This window comes from Gastrolobium bilobum, unplaced genomic scaffold (genome assembly GCF_033153095.1).
Source record: "Gastrolobium bilobum isolate Gb01-03AN ecotype WA unplaced genomic scaffold, APGP_CSIRO_Gbil_v1 utg53169, whole genome shotgun sequence".
In the NCBI taxonomy this organism is placed as follows: Eukaryota; Viridiplantae; Streptophyta; class Magnoliopsida; order Fabales; family Fabaceae; genus Gastrolobium; species Gastrolobium bilobum.
Window position 1 is genome coordinate 153,509 of NW_026898687.1, and position 22,109 is coordinate 175,617.

Here is a 22,109-nt window from a genome sequence, read left to right on the forward strand (position 1 = left end):
AAGATTTTAATTCTTTTGATATTCAAAAAATTGATGATTTTCAAGGATTTTTTTATTATTGTGAATTGTATGTAACTTCTTAATTGAATGTATAAATAATCTACCCTATCTCACAATTTTACCCTAGGATTTTAAATAAAGAATAAAAAAATTGGTATTCAAAAATTTGATTATTTTAATGGATATTTTATTAGCGTGGATTTTTTTATAAATGTTAATTGGAGGTATATACTATAGTTACAATATATGTTTTAATGATAATAAAGAGGCAACAACAAAAACAGAAGAATCTTGATCAAAAGCAAAATAAAAAGACAACAAACCATGTATAATTTTCAAGAGAAGCTTTATGTCACAAGTCATAGTTATAGAGTGAATACCAAGTTTAACAAAGCATCAAAATATAGTCAAATTCAAGAAGTTGAGCATCGAGTTCAAAAGAAGATTCCAAATCCAAATATCAAGGCATAAAGCTAAGTCATTGTTATTTGATTATATTTTTAGGAATTGGATCTAATTGCAAGGGTATATATTTAATTGCATTCTCAAATTTTTTTTGAAATGACATATTTTCAAAGTGGATGAAATCCTTGAACAACTATTTAAATGGATGGAAAGTGGTTTAAAATATTTTGAAATAATAAACATATTTCGGGTATATTTTGAACTAATAAACATATTTCGGGTGCCTACTGTAACTCCTCATGTGTACCTGGTGTATTAACTTTAATTATGGCATTAAGTGTAATACCCCGTGTATACCCGGTTTGTTAACATTACATCGTATTAAGCTGCGCTTAATTAAAAATGCGGAATATCTTTTTCTTTTCAATTATGACGTCATCATACTTAGCCAAGTTGATTACTTAATCAATTTCATAAAATATCGCCTGTATGTAAATTGCAAAAAGACATCTAACTGGAATACCTCATAATATAGATAAAGTGAGTATCTATGTCACGGATCTACTACACATAGTCCGGACAATATCCTAATACATTAATACAACTCCAAATAAAACAAGACATAATCAAGTCTATGTGGCATGGACAATCGCCATACTCACCAAATCAACATCATAACAAACAGAGTCTCAACAGAGAAATCCATAAACTGAAGCTAAAAGCATAAGACAGTAAATAAGATCCACATCCAATCATAACAGCATATCAACTTAAGCAGCATAAACATGCAACATCTATCAGCTAAGCTCTGGCCTCCTGCCACTAGAGGTCTCAACCCCCGCATTACCTGAACCTGAAATAAGCATTCCCCAAACGTGGGGTGAGATCTCTAAACCAGAAATCTCAGTAAGACAAGGGGTCCTCAAGGATCTTCCACCCCAAGCTCACTTACATGTGCAATATAAGTTCTAAAAGCAGTAACTCAGTATAAGTTCCAAAACTCAATGCAGTGCAACAGATATTCATGTCATGTGTGTCAATACTGTTCTACTGGCCAGAGAAATGCAGGAATACGTCTATTACCTACAGATAGTACAAGGAACACCGCTTGTACCTCACCCACAGCCTCACCATATTGTATGTACTACATACTCAGGCTTACCGTATAGGCGGAACACCACATGCATATCATAAAGGCACTAGCATATAACAGCTCAACAACATTTCCAAAACATCAAAAACATGTAACACAGCATGCGTATAACCATACCCCCATGGGACATGGTGGAACCACAACATGGCTAAACCGAGGGCACGAAAGCTTACCTTGCAAGCTCACTATCTAGTGCCAAGAGTTCACACAGCTCAAGTCCAACACACAGCAGATCACAATCTTATTAGGACCAGCAAGCATATCAACACTCATAGCTCATAAGCATAAACATAAAGACTACGTTTTCCTTTTACGTTTTACGTCTTAAGGCTTCCTACAAAGCCATAAGCACTTAACCACTTGATTCTGACTTAGTCCAATTATTAAAGAAGTTCAACTTCATCAATTTACGGTCCACAAACCCCCAATAGCCCACTGCATGAACAGTGCAGCTACTGTTCTTCGAAATTCCAGAATATTCGGATATCCAGATCCCCATATCCGGATATCAATATCCGAATACCATATCCGGATATCACTATCCGGATATTTCGCGACAGACAGCAGCTTCTGCATTCGCGATGAAATCATCCAAAGGTTGGATTTTTAACCCAATGTAACGTCCAAGCATGCATCTTTATACACTTTTAGGTTCATGTTAAGGTTAGTTACTTGTTTAACCCATTAACATACCAAGACTTCATCTTTAAACCATAAAAACTCATTATCAAGGTTAGGTAACTCACCCAAAGCTTAAAACAGAAGAAGGAGTGCTCTTGGAGCTCACCAAAAGGTCCTCACAGTTCTGACTTCAAGGAAATACGAAAATGGAGCAACAAGTTTGGATCTTGCACCCAAAGATGGCTCTTTGACACCACAAATGCCAAGAAAAGGTGCACACTCTCACCCAAACCAAAGACAGCAGCGACAGCTCACCCCAAAGCCACTCCAAACCAGAAAGAAGCATCATTTACCCTCTCACTCACATCACCAAGTGTTTACTGAAGAGAAAGAGGAAGAAAATCAAAGGAAGAGCTTCAAAGTTTTAAAACCCAAGGGAAGAAAACAAAGGAACCAAGTTTCTGGTCAGCCACCTCAAGGCTTCACGTAGGGAAAGTTGGTTCTAGGGTTGTGTGCCAATCATGAGGGTATTTATAGCCACTTTAAAGTAAAACACACAGTATTAACTTTAATTGCTACGCTTAGCATTTTAATCCCAAACTTAGGATTTTTAACCTACTCAATTTTACAAGAATTATCATATTTTCATTATATTTTTCGGAGCACCTTTCCGGTACGCGTTTTTCATAGCCAGTATCAATTTCTGGCATCAGTTCTCATTATTTTAACTTGAAACTCGTTTTACAAGTCCTATATAATATTCTAGGAATATTCATGCACTTATTACAATTTTTCGGGATATTTTTCGGTACGCATTTATACCGACTAGCAGAACCGGTATCTGCACTTTTCTTCTGAAAAGTGACTTTTAGCATTCTTAATCACTTACTATAATTATATAAGTCTCATAATAATTATTAGGGTCAATTATAGAATCATTTCCTAATTTTGCATATTTAATTCATTAATTTCCTTAATTAACGGTGCGTGTTCTTACATTAAGCGTAGCTAGAATTATAAGTACTTATAGCAAAATTGTGAATAAACTTTTTACTTTTTGTAAATAAATTCATTTTGAGCTCATTGTTCTTTCCTGTTTAGCGTGCTCCAGCGAAGTGTAGCACACGTAACAAGTATTTTCCCTTCTCACACAGAGGGAAATGCCAATAGCGCATTTTATCGCGCTACACTCAAGTGAGCCATTTTCTGGTTTCCAAGCACGCTTAAGCGCTCTCTTAACCAGAGAGGAATGTCCATAGCACGTTTTAGCACACCTTATCACGTTGTAGAGCACTTGGTAAAAATTGAATGGTTCATTTGCAGTATTGGACTCCCTTTCAAGGACATTCAACTCCTTAAAGCACCTAATACACCATTCCAACAATTCCATGATAATCAAGCATCAATATACTCATTTCATCCATGAATCCAATAACCTTGGCATCAAGCCATTAACTCATTGCAAGTTCTCATTATATGAATTGATTCAAAAGTAATGTACCAAAATATATATCTACATACATATCTCTTCCCACATCTCATGGTACTCAATATTACAAAACAAGGCATACTAGCCCTTCAAATTACATATATGTTTTCATCAAATAACTTATCTATCATGATTAAACTTACAAAATAGTAATCAATGCAAATTTGCTCAAATGTCATGTTCGCTAACATGAGGATCCAATATGTCCTTTTTTCTTGTTTAAGTAGTACCTTCATCCTGAGGGCCTGAAATATAATGCCCCCAAATAGGGTGTGATAACAATCACAGTAAACTAAGAGTCCTTGGAGACTACTCTACCCTTAAGTTCACTTTTATGATGCACAGGTATTAAAAAAAACATAGCATGACATATTTTATACAATAAGCATATATAACACTTGAGCCACTCCATTAGCCAACTTGCCAAAAAGGGAGTGCTCGTATGGCACTTCCAAGAAAAGTACCTGCGAGCTCTTCTTCTCAAGTTTTAACCACAAGGAACTTCTCCACAAAATTGATTCCAAGGGAAGTCCGCAGATACATATTCTCCTTGCCAGGGAACCATCTCAATCATGCATTCACACAAAGCATACTTTTCATATCATGCATCATTACTTATTTCAATACAACAATGCACATCAATTCATACAAACCATTAATCCAATGAAGTATGGTGGAACATCAAAGGGAACTAATCTCAAAGTCCAAGAATTTACCTCTTGAATACTTTCACCAAATTCCTTAATGTTTCTAACGAAGTGCCAATATCAACACTAATCCAACCTATTCATAAGGTGGAAATCAAATCAACAACATAGATTATACATACTCATCAAGCTAATATACCTCAAGGACATGGATTTTAGAAGCTTACCCTTATTATTGAAGTTTCAAGAATGTCAAATCTTAGCTTAATGGTGGTTCTAATCCAATATCACCACAACCAACAACATTCCTACACATAACAATAAGGGTTCAAGCATTAATTCCAACCTTTACACATTAAATCCCAAGAGAAACCCTAAATTCATCATAAAAACCTTAACTCTCATTCCATGAAACTTAATGAAAACCCAAATACACCTTAAGATCTTACCTCAATGATCTAAAGCTAGGAAGAGATCAAATTCTTAAGCTCCAATGCTTAAACAACTCCATATTTCCTCTCCTTGAAGATAGCGCAACCTCTGGTTCCTTTAGGACTATAAACATGCACGCTTTTGTACGTGAGTCCATCTTATTGGTCTTCTGTTGTAAGACATGTGCCGGAGAACCCCAAATATTAATATGGTTTAATTTGTGTATATACCCCTTCCATAATTCAATGGGTGTCTTTTAAACAGACTTGGATGGAACTCTATTCAACAAGTAGATGGAAGTGTCTAAGGCATATCCCAAAAATTATTCAGGTAGAGATGAATAACTGAGTATAGACCTTACCATTTCTAAAAGGGATCGATTTCTCCTTTCAGCAACTCCATTCTGTTGGGGCGTCCCTAGAGAAGATAGTTGTAAAAATATCCCCTCCTAAGTTAGGTAAGACTTGAACTCCCCAGATAGGTATTCACCACCTCAATCAGACCTAAGAGTCTTGATTTGAACACCAAGATGCTTTATGCCTCAGCCTTGAACTCTTGGAATTTCATAAAAGCTTCAGACTTGTGACGCATCAGATACACATATTCAAATCTTGAGTAATCATCAATAAATGTGATGAAATACTCATACTTGCCTCTGGCCTGGACATTTATTAGTCCACATATATCAATATGTACCAATTTCAGCTGAAGTGTGGCACAATTTCCTTTGGCCTTGAAAGACCGCTTAGTCATTTTACCCTCTAAACAAGATTCACATACTGGTATCGGTTCAAAAACCAGGGATTCTAAAATTCCACTCTTGACCAAACCTTGTATCCTGTTAGAGTTAATATGACCCAATCACAAATACCATAGATAAGTTTCATTTGAAACCTTTATTTTCTTATATAAATGAATATGCCCATCGTCTCCAAATTCAACATGATTAAATTCATGGGGTGTAGCACTAAGGAAATAAAAACCATTAAACAATGCACCAGAACAAATAAAGAAGATGAACTTCTTATTGAAACTGAGAAATTAAACTGAACTGTTAAACCATGTTTAACCAAACAACTAACAAAAATTAAATTCATCTTAAAATCTGGAACAAATAAATATCTTTCAAAACCAAAGTTCTATAATTATCAAAAGATAGAACAACTTGTCCTACTACTAATGCAGACACAAGCTTCCCATTTCCAAGCTTCAAAACTCTATGTCCTTGACTAATAGGCAAGCTATGTTTAAACCACTACAAAGAGTAACAAACACGGTTAGTGGTTCCTAAATCAATGATACATTTATCATTGTAATTCTCCACTAAGAAAGCCTCACTCAAAAGTAAATTACCCATACCTGGACAGTTCACACGTGGGCAATTTTTCTTCCAATGCCCATTTTGTCTACACTTGAAGAACTTTCCTTTTGACTACTTCATTGCAACTAGTTCGGCAACTGGAATACCTGATCTTTTCTTCTTCTTGTTCTTATTACCTCCCTTGGTTTTCCCCTTAGGTTTAACAAAACTCTCAGTAGCAAAAAAAGCACTTCCTTGCTTAACCAGAGACTGTTCAGCACTCTCAAGCTCGTGCATCAGCTGAGTAAGATCCAAATTTATCTTGTTCATGTTATAATTCTTTTTGAATTGGATGAAGTATTTAGGCAGTGATTGCAGAAGGAGGTCAACTTTTACCTCCTATTCAAACTTAATCTTATGGTCATCCGCTCATTTGAATTTTTCTATCATTGTCAAACAATGATCTCGCATACTTTCTCTGATCATCACGGTTTTAGTGACCGCAGTCAGTGCATTCTGCCTTGTAGAACTGATAGAAGTAGCAAATATGCCATCAAGAGTCTTGAACATTTCTGTTCCATTCTTAATCATTCTCACTTTCTCCTGTAGGGGATTTGCGAGACTAGCCAGAATATAGCAGCAAACTGCAACATTTTCCTTCTCCCAATTTGAAAATTGCGTCTTAGTTGCCTCAGGCGCATTTTCTACAGGCTATGATGGCTTAGGGGTAGTAAGGACAAAGTTGAGCTTTTCATATTGCAGAACAATATCCAAATTGGTTTTTCATTGTTTGTAGTTTGTACCATTCATAGGCTTTTGACTCAAAATAGTGGCTAAAGGGTTTAAAGATGACATTTTCTGAAAAAAATGCAAAGCACTTATTTTACAAACAAGAAATGCAATAAGCAGATTAATCGCAAGTAGATTCTAATAACTACTCATTGTTTATTGGTAACAATCCTTCAGTTTTTCTTTACAAGGCTTACGTCAGGCAAGTCACTTATAAAAATTAAAATTGTTACTTCGGCCTTCGGTGCCATTACTAGAGCCTCGCCGGAAAAGTTAATAATTTTACCAAAGTTGAATGTAATTAACCATTGTTTAATTTCAAAATTATACTTAGTATCCAAGTATAATACCTTACTAAAATTTTGAAATTATTAAGGTTCAATCAAATACATGTTTATCTGTCGGGGCATCACATGGCCATTTTATTAATAGACCCACAATAGAGCCCGTAGGTTTCAAAATTAATTACTTAATTTAAAATCTTCACCCATTCAATGTTTTAAAATTTAGAATTTTTCATTTTCCAAGAATTGTTCAATTGAGAGTAACCTTTGTTTGATTTCAAAAAGTATGCAAGCACGCGTGACGATGAATATGCATCGCTTAGCTTATCGACATTTTAAAATCATTAAGGTCCTAAAATTCGGTCATGATAGGCAGCATGTGTTTCACACAATCATGATACATGATTGTAGTATGCAGCACGTGTTTAAAACATGACCATTTTAGAACACCCGCAAATTACTTACAAATAGACAATTCTCTTTGGGAATTTTCTGGATTATTTGTCTAGATTTTGGTTATCTAAAATTAATTAATTCAATTATTAATCTAAATTTTTTAAGAAAAATCATAATAATTATTAATTAATTTTTGAGAATACTATAAAAAATAAAATAATCTCATAATAACTATCATACTAGTCACTGAAGACATAATAGCTACTATGCTCATATAATTAACAAGTTATACAACAATATGGCATCACCCATTCTATATGGCATGTTATCACATCATATAATTCTTTCACTCACAAAAATAAAGCAAGTGTAAATTAGACTTTAATTCATGGTTTCCTAGAGAAAAATAAAATAAAAATTAAAAACAAGACAAAAAGAAATTCTTCAGTCCTTTTTGTCCTTCCATTTGGTCCACAAGGATTCAAGCTCCTTTATGGTAAACATGGGCCTAAAATACTAAACTTTGGCAAGAAGCGCTAATCTCCTTCGTGGAAACCCTAGCCGTCACACCCACATATGCCCTTTTTATGTTTGTGTGTGGCACCCATGTGCAGCCACTTCTAGTGATGCTTGAGGGAGAGTCCAGCCTCCTTTCGGCCAGAATCGGTTGTCTTCCTGCTCGATTTTCTGTCCTCTTTCACGCCATGTGGTTGGTTTCTCATATCAACCACCGGAAAGTCAAGAACACGTCCAAACAATGACGAATGTCCTTTTTTTTGCATCTTCTTGATCTTCTTTCATTACAATTTTGTAATACAACAAAAATATACAAAAAATTGTAATAAGAAAATCAAGGAGGAAACCTAATCATAAGAGATTAGCCTCCTTGTTACAGCCCAAGAAAATACAATCAACCTCTACTATGAATTAAAGCTAGAAAACCAAGTAAAAGCATCAATTTTTATAAAATGAATTATGAAGGATACACATGCTAATATATAATAACAAATATAGAATCCTAGGTGCCATATTTCACAAAGCTAACTAATTACATGAATAACTGTAAATAAAAAAACTAAATCCACATCCAAACACGTAATCTGGCTCTGATATCAATTGTAGGCACCATTGGATTTGCGGAAGCGTTTTAGACTATTGCGGTTTGGGATGCAACGGATCCTCGTTTATTATTACCTCTTGTAGCGCAGATCGTAGATGACGTTTCACGAATCGGTGTCCTTTGTGTCTCAGCATGAACTCACAAACCAATCTCTCTTGTATCATAGCACGGACAAATCTCTCTTCTCTATGGCAAACCTTTCAAACTATCTCTCAGGGAGAAGGGAAAGTGTGTGAGCGCTTTTTCATATTTGAGTTTACCTCTTCTGTTCAATGATCTAGAGGTTGATGACTTAAGTGGTAGTATATATACGGGTATCAATAAACCCTAGCCATAAGCTCTCTATAGACTCTACGCTTCTTGAACTCTTATCATACTCTTAGCTCATTTGAATTTTAGTAAAAGAGCACAAACCCAACCAATTATAGCTTTTTGGATTATGCTTTCCTAATGTTAAATAATTATTATTATTTTTCAAAATGGGGAAATATCCATCTTCGGTGTCTGATTTATGTTTGTGGCTTGCTTTGTGTGTTCAACCCATTGTTGTTTCAAGAAATCTCCGATATGTAGAGATTGGACAGCGATTTATATTTGTGTTCAACATAGGCTTTGTTTTCTCCGACCGATGATTAGACAACTAATTGTTGGATACAAAGAGCTTTCCTTCATTTGTAGCTGAGGTCCTACTTAACACATGGTATTTCGCTAGCCAGAAATAAGCTCTATTTTGGAAACCATCCCCATCGGCAGTGTTTGATACTTGTAATTTTGGAAGGCTTCAAGAAATTTTAAGAGTGGCCATAATTCGGCTCGAACTGATTTTTTGCTCAACCAAAAATAAATTAATTCAAACCGATTTGGTTTAAAGAGTTGGATTATTTTATTTTATTTGTATTTATTTTATTTTTTTCAAAACCATTTTAAAACCGATTATGTCTTAAAGTTAATTTATGGTTTATAACCGACTCATAATAATCTAGGGCAAAATAGGAGATAAAATTATTTCTACGATAAAGACTTAATTTAGATATATAAATCCGTTCAAAATTAATTATAAATCAGTTTTCTAAACACACTCTTTTATTTCGGACAAATATAACAGAGAAAATTCTTGTAACAAATTGGGTAGATCATTTAACATTGTTCCATCTTTCAGTACATGGCAATATATTAATTAATGCTTCAACAAAATTAGATAATTAGGAATTTTGAATTCGAATTTGAGTCATAATACACATTTCACTTAAAATTTATATCGTTCTTGATCTGGATAAAATATAGTAGGCTCATTAGTGGCTCAAAGACACACAATGAAGCCCAATTTCATGAGGACCCAAAACTAAGCGTGATGGTCACCATTGCGCATGACGCGACACGATGCCTTCATCGCGCATGAAATCGCCCTTTGACATAAACTTCAGAGGTAAGAAAGCTATCTTAAGAACTAATACGAACCCACCGCTTCTTTCTACTAATAATCAGATGACAGCACCAGCTCGCCGCTACTCTACCAAGATAGTCTGGCCTTAACAGATAAAGCTATTAAGGCTCTAACCAAACCTGCAGCCCAGAAACGGTCAATCAGAAACCATACCGCCTTCTGAAGGCAGCATCAAAACACTATATAAACAGAGAGTACATGCGTATGATAATCTAATTTAGTAAGAATACACATACACCTGCAACTGATACTGACTTCAGCATCGGAGTGTCATTGCAGGTTCCCCATCCAGTCTCAACTATCGCGCCAACATAGGTCCAGAGCACACTTATCATCAACAATCTCCAGCCCAAGAAACATAACATCTTCATCAACCGTGTGTAATTAGACCCGATATACTTTGGTCAGCCCATATTATATTTGGTCTGGTTGAACCAGAGTAATAATATTTGATCAGTTTGATTAATCGGATAATCATACTAGGAGATTCTTGGAGCCACTAAAATTGATCAAATAATGAAGAACTTAAGTAGTCTGTAAGAAATTATAGGTTGCCATTATTTATATAAAAAAAATACTAGGAGATATTTTATAATTTAGTACCTGATTGCACTATATATTTGTCTAAGCCGTTTAATGATAGTCTCTCAAAAGATAAGGAAGAATATGTAAACAGTTTTTTTAATATGTTCTTAACAGGAAATTAACACATCACCATACGAAAACAAACTAAATGGAGGTTCATGATACATTCACACCCAAGTAAAAGACACGACTTATACATCAATTATTGAAGTTTTGTCACACTTTCACACAAAAGGAAACACTTTCACACAAAAGGAAATCGAAACAGGACATTCAAGAGGTTCAAATATTATGGTCTCGTCAGGTTCAAGTTCAACCACTGATCTCAATAGTCTTAACCTCAGCCTTCTTCTCTGGCACCTTTGGAACAGTAACAGTGAGTACCCCATTTTCCATATTCGCCTTAATTTCATCAACTTTTGCATTCTCAGGTAACCAGAACTTCCTCAAGAACTTGCCACGACCCCTTTCAACTCGATGCCACTTCTCATTCTTGTCCTCTTTCTCTACACTTCTCTCCCCACTAATCTGCAATACTCTTCCTTCTTCAACCTCAACCTTCACCTCCTCTTTCTTCAACCCTGGCAAATCTGCTTTGAACACGTGCCCTTCTGGGGTTTCCTTCCAATCAACTCTTGCATTTGCAAAGCTTGAAACTTCGTTGTTGGAGCCAAAGGGTGCCCAAATATCAGAGGAGAATGGATCGAAGATTCCCCTGTTGCCTAGCAAAGAAGGAATAAGAGACATGTTTGTGGCTCAAGGGAAAAGATCAAGCTTTTGTGTTAAGAGAATTGAATTGCTAAGTTTTGTTAGTTCACTGATGATGTTGTTTTGAAGGAAAGTCGAATGATTATTTATAGAAAAGTGGGGTATGGGTTCGTGAAGTTTCGGGCTTATTCGATGGTGATGTCCATTGCACATAATGCATAATTATTATTGAGTTTCCATCCACAATGTTCTACTAGTTTCTATTGCTGAGTGGCAAGACTTTCCTGGTAGATTTCTTTTCTAGAACTCTCTGTTAATATTTTTTTTTTGGAGTAAATTTTTTTGGTATTTAATAAATTTTACTTAGGTATGCTTTAGTCTCTAGCAAATAAAAAAGACTATTCGTGGTTCTTAAAAAATTCAAAATATACTTATTTAGTTGAAATCGTGGTTCCTTACAAATTAAAAAAAAAACCATATTAATTCCTCATAAGGACCAAAATGGATTCACTTTAAATTTCTTAGAAATCACATGTAGCTTTTTTATTTGCTAAGAACTAAAGCGGGTAGCGTAAAATTTACTGAAGATCGAAAAGTATATTTACTCTATTTTTTATTCCAAAAGGAATAATGGGAATGGAGGCTCTAATATCGTATTAATATAATTATGTTTCCTGGAAATTTTCAATAATTTATTAATAGATTAATAGTCATATTTTTAATTAAAAAATAATTAAAACAAGAAATTAAAATTATCACTTTAATTAATTACATAACATAATATAATTAATTGAAATATTATATAATTGTTTTTCCTATTCTGGGTAATGGGAAAGAGAACTTTCTCGTGGGTTTTTTTTTCTTTAATAACGCTGGGTCTTTTGTACATTAGTTGATGAGTTTAAAGTTTCTAAAGATACTTTAAATAATTTTATTTAATGTTCAACAAAAATATACATAAAAAAATGTGTGAAATCCATGTGGATAGGGGTGTTAAAAGAGCTAGGGACCTTTGGTCTGACCTGTGTAAGCTGGTCTGATCCGTCTATCTTGGTTGTTGGATACAGACTTAAACTTGTGTAAAAATTCATTTAATAAAAAAGTCTCAGATTTTAAATCAAAAGTCTGACCTTAGAGCCTATCAGACTGGCCTAATATACCAACTCTAATTTTTATTTTATATTTTTTATACTACTCATTTATATCTTATGATATTATAATTGAATGTCAAAATAATTTGACTTGTTTTTTTGTTTTTTGTTTTATGTAGAAGGAGGCAAGATCGTAATATATTAAATTATTGATACGAGTGTTTACCAAAAAAATTTATTGATATGACTATTAAATTGTTTACGCTGAATTTGTAGTCTTTTGTTCTTTTAGAATGCAGAATTTTGTACTATTATTTTAGTTTATTGGTTAAGCAGACTTTTTGAATGATTTTGTTTTATATTATGCTATTTTGATATATATATTAAATTTATGAATCTTTGTGAAATTATTAGTGTTGTTGATCGTATATTATATTTGAATAAATTTTTGTTGTTTTATTTTTTTAACAGACTAACCCAGACTCTTATTTTTTGTAAATAAGTCAAGTCATAGGCTGATAATTAAATTTATAACAAGTTATAAGATAAGTCAGTCTGACATATTTAAACACATGCTTAACTTTTCAAGACTAAAGCTCAGCTCAGCACGGCCTATTAACACCCTGTGTACTATGTGAAGAGAAGAAAAAGAAAAAAAATATGAAGTTCATATATTATTTATATATATTTTATTGAACAATAAAAAAATTATCTAAAATAACTTTAAAAATTTAAACCCTTAATTTATTTACACAAAACTCAACTAACATATGTTATCAAAAAAATAAAAAAAAAAACTCAACTAACATACGGTTCTGAAAGTTGAATAATTATTCGCTAAGTGATATTAGTCTCTCTGTTTTTCTTTACTAGTTTAATTTGTGTGCATTTTATTTCTCATACAAACGTTGAATTTGTGGCCAAAATATTCGGTGGTGCACAAATTAATTTTTTCAATTTTAGAGAGTTTAGAGAGAAGTGACAATAGAGAAATTTGGAGATAGAATTGGGTTTCAATTTTTTCATTTCCGTCGCAGACTATTTAACTAAAAATCAACAAGTCAACGAAATTGAAAACAGCATGAAAACGAAATTGAAATTGAAATCACATGAGATTGAATTAATATCCATTTGCAGTGGATTTGCTACAGTAATTCGGGCTGCTCGGTCCATTCTCTTCCTTGGGCTAGTTTACTTTCCTTTAGCCCATCAGGCAAAATAATCGTCCAGATGATCGGAGTTAACCTCTTTTCCGTATGGGTCACTTTAGGGATGTGCATAGATTGAATTGAATCGAAGTTTTTGAAAAATTAAATCGAATTAGTTTAAACGGTTCGGTTCAGAAATAGTTTGGTTTGGTTCGGTTCAAAAGTGGTTCGGTTCGATTGGAAACGGTTCGGTTCATTTCGGTTCGGAACCGGTTCCGGCCGACCTTATTTTGAAAAGAAAAAATATTTAAAATTTAAAAAATAAAGTTATAAAAATCAATTTGGTTCGGTTCGAAAACGGTTCGGTTCGGAAATGGTTCGGTTCTTAAACTGGTTCTAAAAACCGGTTCGGTTCATAAACTGGTTTTTTAAAAATCGGTTCAGTTCATGAACTGATTTTTAAAAATCGATTATTTTAAGTGCAATTCAGTTTGGTTCAATTTTTTTGGTTATTTTGCACATCCAGTTCTTGAGTAGATAACTAGATATCCCAACGGCGTCATATGCTCCTTCCTCTTTCTTGTTGACTTCCAAGAGAACAAGCTCATCACAGATCATTTTGTGCCACTGAACTTTTGAGTATGGATAAGAGGTAAGTATGTAAACGGGTTGGTTTTGCGTAAATAAATCAAGTTTATGTAAAAAAATTTGAATTTGGTTTAGCCTATTAATCTCATACAAGTTATATTATAAGCATGATCTAGTTTATATAAAAAATTAATAGGTCCAATTTAGACCAGTTAGTCTATTTAAGTCTGTCAAGCCTTTAATATTTATCAAGAATACTAAATAATAAATAAAATAATATTATTTTATTGATGGAAATTATTTCATTTTATTTTAATTAGAATAAATATTATATAGGTCGTCAGGCCAAGCCATGTACAAATAGGTCTATATCCTATTTTCTATATGAAATTTTTTAATAGTCTAAGCATATTCTATATTTAAATATGTTAGGACAGGATTCACTTGAAGTAGGTCGGGGGAGAGGCCCCTGATAGATCATATGGTCTATTTACATCTCTAATGAAAGGTGAGATTGTTTTCTTTAAAGGGTGGAGTATATCAATATGCAATTATATGATAAGGCATTAGTATGAGTGTGTAAAGTCTCACTAAGTTAAAAATAATGGAAAAGGTGCAAGAGGGCACGATTTGACAGTGTGAGTGTGAAAAAAATCTAAAGTATTCCAGGACCACTAGAAAAATTTGGTGGTCCCTCTCACAAGAAGAAATTTTTTCTTCCATTTTTATCCATGTTTTTTTTCCTTTTCCCCTTTTTACCCTCTCCATTTATGAGAGCACCCAAATTCCTCTCGTGAGTGTGCAATATAGCAGAGTAATAATTCAACAACTCTAATGTAAGTGCTATCCAAACAAAATGGATAGCACTCTGCTTGTTTTTCGGACATCTAGGGATAATTCTCACCTAATATGTCAACTTGATAAACAGCACAATAAATACATACATTGTCTCAATCTATCAAATAGGCATAAAAATCCTTCCATCATAGAAGTCCATAATGTTCAATGTCCACAAAATACGTCAACGAGGACTTAATTAATACAAAACATATGATCAAAGTTATTTACATGCATCAACAACATGAAAAAGATACCAAAATAATGATTATAGGTTAAGTCCCTCTATGCATGAATATAACAAGTGATACTACAGTAATCCAAAATAGCATGCTATAAAGATAAATAACAAAATGCATAAATATCCACAGCAACATGATATATAGCTCTGTTTACATAGGCTTCCTACCCGCAGACGTTCTCGCATCGTCATTGTCTATACCTGAAAGAGGGTCCCCGAAACGTGGGGTGGGATAACATCTCAATAAGATAAGGGTCCTTGGAGGTTCCTCCACCTCATAGTTCACTTTAGTCATACAATATAAACAAAGTAATCAAAATAATGCAGTCTACGTCAATTATGTGTGCAAATATAAATCCTACTGGCCAGAGGAGATATAATGTATGAATTATGCAACGTCTTGCAACATACCAGAAATAGGAACTCGTCCTATACCCGACATAAGGAATTAACACTCATATGTCGCCCACAATAACAAACGCCCGTAACATGCATTATATCAATTGCAAATGCAATCACATAAACCATGTATAAAAACCACTACCCCTCTAGGGCATGGTGGAACAAAAAAGGGATTACCCCAAGGTCCGAAAGCTTGCCTCATAAAGCTTTACAACCAAGCTTACTTGCACTCCAGGAAAGTTAGTCACCTCCTTCCAAGACTTGATCTTCCAATTCAATATCACTAGGCTCAAACCTAGATTAGGAATCAACACAAGCCAACACCATATAGGTCATATTTCAAGTGTTACATACAAGACTTCAACACTTTAATGATTCCTTAAATTTTTGCATTTGACATTCAAATTGATTTAATACCATTTCATTCATGTCACAATATCCCTTAGCATATTTCTATGCCAATGTATGCTAAAACACAAGTCATTGCTATTTAATTCATAATTACTAAGTAGGACCACTTATCATCATCATCTCTTTAACCAAGCCAACGACCTATTTTCACTCCTATTTTAATTTAAAATGGCATAGAGTATACCCTTTAGGTATTAGATACAGTTTCACAAACTTTTTAACAACAAATACCCTAAAATAGTTAAACCAAGCCTTTAGGGCATTCCACATTTACCAAGTCTCACATGGTTCGAATAACTCATTAGTTGTTCTAATTACCTTAACTTAGATCATAGGTCATATACATCCCTTAAATGACACTCAAAACACATTTACACCTCATTTTTCCCTTCAATGGTCGAACCCCACATGAAAGGGTTCATTAGGTTTTCAAATTTCTAACCACCAATCAATAAGCTCAATCCTATCTACTATGGTCAAGGATCATTATCACACATCAAAATCCATTTGAGCAAACTTTCCACATACCTCTCTTACACATGGCTGAAGGTACACATACAAGGGGCCCCTTTGGATTTTTATGCTTTCCAATGCCCATAATTGAATCTTTGCATATTTCATCAACTAACATACACCATTCATTAACAATGTAAAGCTATAAAGCCTTCCACATCAATTTCCAATACATATTGCCTAAAAGGTGTTTATGCTATTTTCATATTCTTAAGCATTCAACAAACAATCAAATCATTCCATTACACAAATGACATATAGGACATGTTGACCATTATTTGAAATAACTCAAAGCATAATTTCAACCCATTTTTACATACAAAGGCCGAAACCAATACATAGAATGATCCTCACAATTTTCACAATATGGTAGGTGTTTCTTACCTTGAAATTGCTAAGAGTACTCTTAAATTGGTCTTCCAATCCTTAAATAGCATCAATCATGACTCCAAGCAACAATTCCTCCTTTAGATCGAAGTGCACACGTAGGAAGTCAAGCCATTTCCAAGCTTCCAATGCAACCTCAAGCTAGTTTCCAATACTAGACCAAACAACACATATAATCATCAACACCCCACTAGTCATACAGATTCAAATTTCAAATTTCCCCCCACAACTATCTTGAAACCATAACATGAAACTCACACATTCAATCCAATGATTTCTTACCTTAAACAACTCTTAAGCAACCAAAGGATCAACCTCCAAGTATTGAATCATCCAAAAACATCATCTTTTTCTCCATGGATGAACAGTAACTCGCATGGAAGAGAAGAGGAAATATCTCACAAGAAGGCTTCCCAAAGTGAAATTTCTTATGGGTTTTCTTCCCAAGACCTTAAGCAACAACTTTCATGTTGATCTCTTAGCTTGAAAGTGGCTAGAAATGGAAGAAGAAAATTTTGCATAGAAAAGGAGGAGGGCTCAATTTTTAGCATCTAGGGGAGGAGGAAGATGAAGCCAAATTGTTATTTTTGCTAAGTTAAAAGCAACTTAAAGCGCACTTAGTTGACTTTGACCAACACTTATAAAAATTGCCACCTAGTCTCTCTCTCTCTCTCTCTCTCTCTCTCTCTCTCTCTCTCTCTCTCTCTATATATATATATATATATATATATATATATATATATATATATATATATATTCTCCTTTTATAACTTAATCTAACTTAATAAAATTTCATTTTCATATCATAAAATTCTTCAAAGAATCATATTATGACATCATAATTGGATTTAGGCCAATTCTTTCAAAATTGCAATTTGACCCCTAAACTTTGCCATAATTACACATTAACCCCAATACTTTAATGTAATTATATTTTGGTCCTAAATGATTTGTTTGTCATAATTGGAATGTCGTCATAAAATCTCATTTTTGAGTTTTCTAGTAAAATTTGCATAATAACATTCTTATATGGTAAAATTTATTATTTATATTTTTTCTAAAAAAGTGTCTAAATTCTCAAAATTATTATTTTATTCCAATTTCATCAATATAATCTCAAAATAATATCTAATTATTCTATTTCATTGGTTAGGGTTATTATATCCTGCATGTGCACCACCAGGGTATAATAATATTGTATCCAAGCAAACTGTGAACCCGGTTTTTCATTGATTTAAAAATCGATGAGATATTCAAAGGGGTTGTATTTTGTTATGTAACATGAGAAGAGCTTTTTTCCTACACATACAACTATGAGGGCCCATTAAATTTTTTTAAAAAAAGGAAAAAAAATATCACAAAAATCGAATTCTCATTAACATAAAAGGAACTTTATTCCCGCAACATGTGATTTATTTATCCCATTTTCAAAACATTACTTAATCACTGTCTTGCACATTAGCTCATATTGGGATACGCATGCGTGTATTGGTGCCATATCGCCTTTGGCAAGTGCATCGAACTGAACTTTCATTTCTATTCATTGAAAAGTTAACAACGTACCATCACCTTAATTATTATTTTAATTACTTACGTTGTCAGTAAAAAAATGAATTACGTATAAAAACACAATAAAATACTAAATAGGCAATCATCAGCTTGGCTAATATGTTACGGGAAGCATCGCGTAACAATTAATTGATAGAGATAACGTACCGCTGCATCTGATATAAACAGGGGCATATAGATTCCTATAGTTTCTTCCCCTGAAAGATATGTATAATTTGATTAATAATTTAGCCGAATTAAATTACCTTTCCAAAGGTAGCATAGGTTAATGGGAAATTAAGCGTATGGAAGTGTCTCTGAGTTAAATCTGCAATTTGACTGTAATGATAGTTCAGCTAATGGTATTTTCTATTAATAAATAATTATTCAATTACCTTCTTAGAAGAGAGTTATAAACAAAAGAAAAAATTATCAAATTCTTACACTTACAATACTGGTTGAGTCAGTTTGGAGTAAAGATAAAATACTAATTATCTCTCTCTCTCTCTCTCTCTCTCTCTCTCTATATATATATATATATATATATATATAAAAGCCGAACCAATTAAATTCATTTGAGTTAAACTTGTCAAGGAATTTTTTTTTTTTTTTTTTATCAATTTAAACCAAGTTAGCAGAATCATGGTTGGATTGATCCAGGTTATCGAGTTCATATTTTTTATTCTTTAATCAAATTTTACCAAAACAACATTTTATATTATATTTTTAAAAATTACAATAAAATAGCTTTATAACAAATATATATTAATTGGATTAAGTTTGAATGAAAATTAACCCAACTTAACTTATAGTTGTAATTTTAAATGGATTTGGATTGGGCCTTTAGACAAATTTTGCAAAAAAAAAAAAATTAACACATTAAAAAAAACAAAAGAATATAAATAAAAAAAGAAAAAAAAAACTTCAGCTTAATATAAAAAATTAGTAATTAAAAGTCAACTAATATATTACAATATAGAAGGCCACCACCACGTACATAATAACCTTAGAATATCATTGAAATTCGTTTTGAAAATAAATGGTGAGACTTGTTGATGACGCAAATAGTTAGGGAATGGGGTGCTTCTTGCTTGACTTGATTTGAAGCGAGGGTCATCTCATGCATGAAACACACTCGCACACCATAGCCTCAACTCAAGGCCCCACCCACCAGCATCATCGATGACAATAACCGATCATCATCATCGATCATCATCATCAACCCAAATGTGTGTCTCTGCTGTGTCTTTGTGTTCTCCACTCCATCCTGATTATTTTGCTTCCTTGGCATTCGGCTCTCGAGCATCAGAATCAGCCACCACAGAACCAGCCCCTCACATCACATTCGTAGGTCCGCCAACTGAGGCCCACATACTTCGACGAGAGTTGCAATTGTTTCCATTTGGATAAACGATGTTTACTAAGTAATTATAAGATAAAAATAATCACTTCAAATGAGAATCTTCTCTTTCCTTTTGTTGAACAGGCTTCCAGTTATTATAAACATCACAAGGGACAGAGGTACCACCTTATCCTTAAATAAACGACAATGAGAAATGAACAAACTAGTAGCCAATAAGAAAATCTTACAATATTGTTTGGGTCCCAGAAAACCGATCTATACCGTATAGTACGTGCTCAGAAGTATATATGAAAGAGATATCCTATTGACGTAGAGCGAATGTTCCAATCACTGTGCACGCATGTAAATAAGTCAAAAGTGTGTACTTAGTTCTTTAACCTTTCATCTGATGGGATCAAGGCTCTTATCTCTTGATTCCTTCTATATTATATTGTTGAGATTCTCTTAATATATTCTTTGGATATATCCTAATCTTTAATTGGAGATATGATTAAGATATGGATTTAGTCCATAACACAATGGGTAATAATTTTCTCATGTCGTAGGAGATAATTATTATCTCTTAAAGACTCATTTATATAGGTGGGGTGGGGTTCACTTTCAAGAGAAGAGAGAAAAAAAAAGTAGAGTGAGACGTATCTTAAATTCTCTATGTAGCTCTCAGTTTTCATCGTCAACCTTCAACCACTAGTTTCTATTCTTTTCATTATTAATACGATAAATCCAGCTACAAAACATTATAAATCTCAAGCCCACATCTCTCTCTCTTTATTCTCTCCATTGTTTGTATCAAATATGGAAGAGATGAATATGCCTCAAGGCCAAGACATGCCTATGCCTTATGGCAACAATAATATGATGATGATGATGACGAAGATGCACATGAGCTTGTATTGGGGCAAAGATGCCATAGTACTATTCCCTGGGTGGCCTAACCAGAGTGTTGGCATGTACATCTTAGCTATCTTGTTTGTGTTTTTCCTTGCCATGATTGCTGAGGTTATGTCTAACCAACCCATCATCAAAAGAGGGACAAGTCCCATAATTGGAGGGTTGATTCAGGCTATCTTCTATGTCTTTCGAATTAGTTTCCTTTACTTGGTGATGCTTGCTGTCATGTCCTTCAACCTTGGAATCTTCATAGCTGCTGTGGCTGGCCATACCTTGGGATTCTTTATTGCTAAGTATCGTGCTCTTGCAAGTGCCAACAGAGAACAACAACACGGGTCATCCATTACTCACAAAGTTTAAATGTTCTTCTACCTTATCATGTGCATAGTTTTATTCAAAAGAGTTTAAATGTTTCTACCTTATTATAGAATATATATGATCAATGAATGCTTCCTGGTTGTGTTTGTTATGTTTTCCTATTGCAAGTTGTGTTTCAGAATGTTATAGTTTGTTCTTTAAGCGAGGGAAGGGCAGAGACCCTTGTGACTCAGATAATAAACATGTTAAGAGAAATAGAGAACTGAATGTTTCAAACAATAATGGAGGATTCAAACACAATCCCTCATGCATATTATTTCTCTTTAAGCCATGGTACCAATTCATGTGAATATATATGATATATTCATACGGTCTCATGTGAGCCATCTTAGAGCTCTTAATTTGGTCGTTACTTCAATGGATATTTCTTTTTGTAAGCCACCTTAAAGCTTTTCCTCTGTTAACCATGTTTTTCCATTACTATGCTTTGCAAGTATTTTAAAGATGTAATCCAGCCAAACATTTGTAGTAACTTTTTCCCTTCATTAAAATATTTTTTAGGTTGCAGGTCAAGAGCATGCTTGGTAACAAGCTTTTTTGAAAAAATAATAATATTTTTTTTTTTTGAAAGCTACGAAAAGAACTTCTTTTGACTCTGGAATAAATTAATTCAAATACGCCCTTAATGATTTCCAAAATATTATTCCATTTAAGAGGAAAAGAAAAGCTGGTTTCATTGGAGGGAAATTACAATCAGAACAGTTTCAATGACAATTTCAAAGTACGAATCTAGACAACTGTGTGTAATAGCTTGAAGAGTACATTCTTCTTGCCAAAAAATGAAAAAATATGGAATATGTGTAGAAATAAATATAAAAATAAGAATAATATAAAAATATTACTTTTTATTATATTCGGTAAAAAAAAATGTACCAAACTCTGTACAACCGGAGCATAATATTAGTATAATATTCAACACAGAACAGCCCAAAATAACT

At 33.5% G+C, this 22,109-nt stretch overlaps 2 protein-coding genes across 2 annotated transcripts; one reads left to right on the forward strand and one right to left on the reverse strand.

Annotated features, from left to right (window-relative positions):
- Positions 1 to 10,797: 10,797 nt before the first annotated feature.
- On the reverse strand, positions 10,798 to 11,498 carry LOC133318404 (class I heat shock protein-like). The gene has a single exon (XM_061520394.1). The coding sequence runs from the start codon at positions 11,410 to 11,412 to the stop codon at positions 10,978 to 10,980; it is 435 nt and encodes a 144-aa protein (XP_061376378.1). The 5' UTR covers positions 11,413 to 11,498; the 3' UTR covers positions 10,798 to 10,977.
- Positions 11,499 to 20,699: 9,201 nt separating this feature from the next.
- Positions 20,700 to 21,345, forward strand: LOC133318398 (copper transporter 6-like). Its single transcript, XM_061520387.1, has one exon. It carries the CDS (start codon positions 20,707 to 20,709, stop codon positions 21,151 to 21,153), a length of 447 nt encoding a protein of 148 aa, XP_061376371.1. The 5' UTR covers positions 20,700 to 20,706; the 3' UTR covers positions 21,154 to 21,345.
- Positions 21,346 to 22,109: the final 764 nt, after the last annotated feature.

Bases quoted from the DNA above. Each gene is read 5' to 3' on its own strand.
- LOC133318404 (XM_061520394.1), bottom strand. From the start codon at position 11,412: ATGTCTCTTATTCCTTCTTTGCTAGGCAACAGGGGAATCTTCGATCCA.
- LOC133318398 (XM_061520387.1), top strand. From the start codon at position 20,707: ATGAATATGCCTCAAGGCCAAGACATGCCTATGCCTTATGGCAACAAT.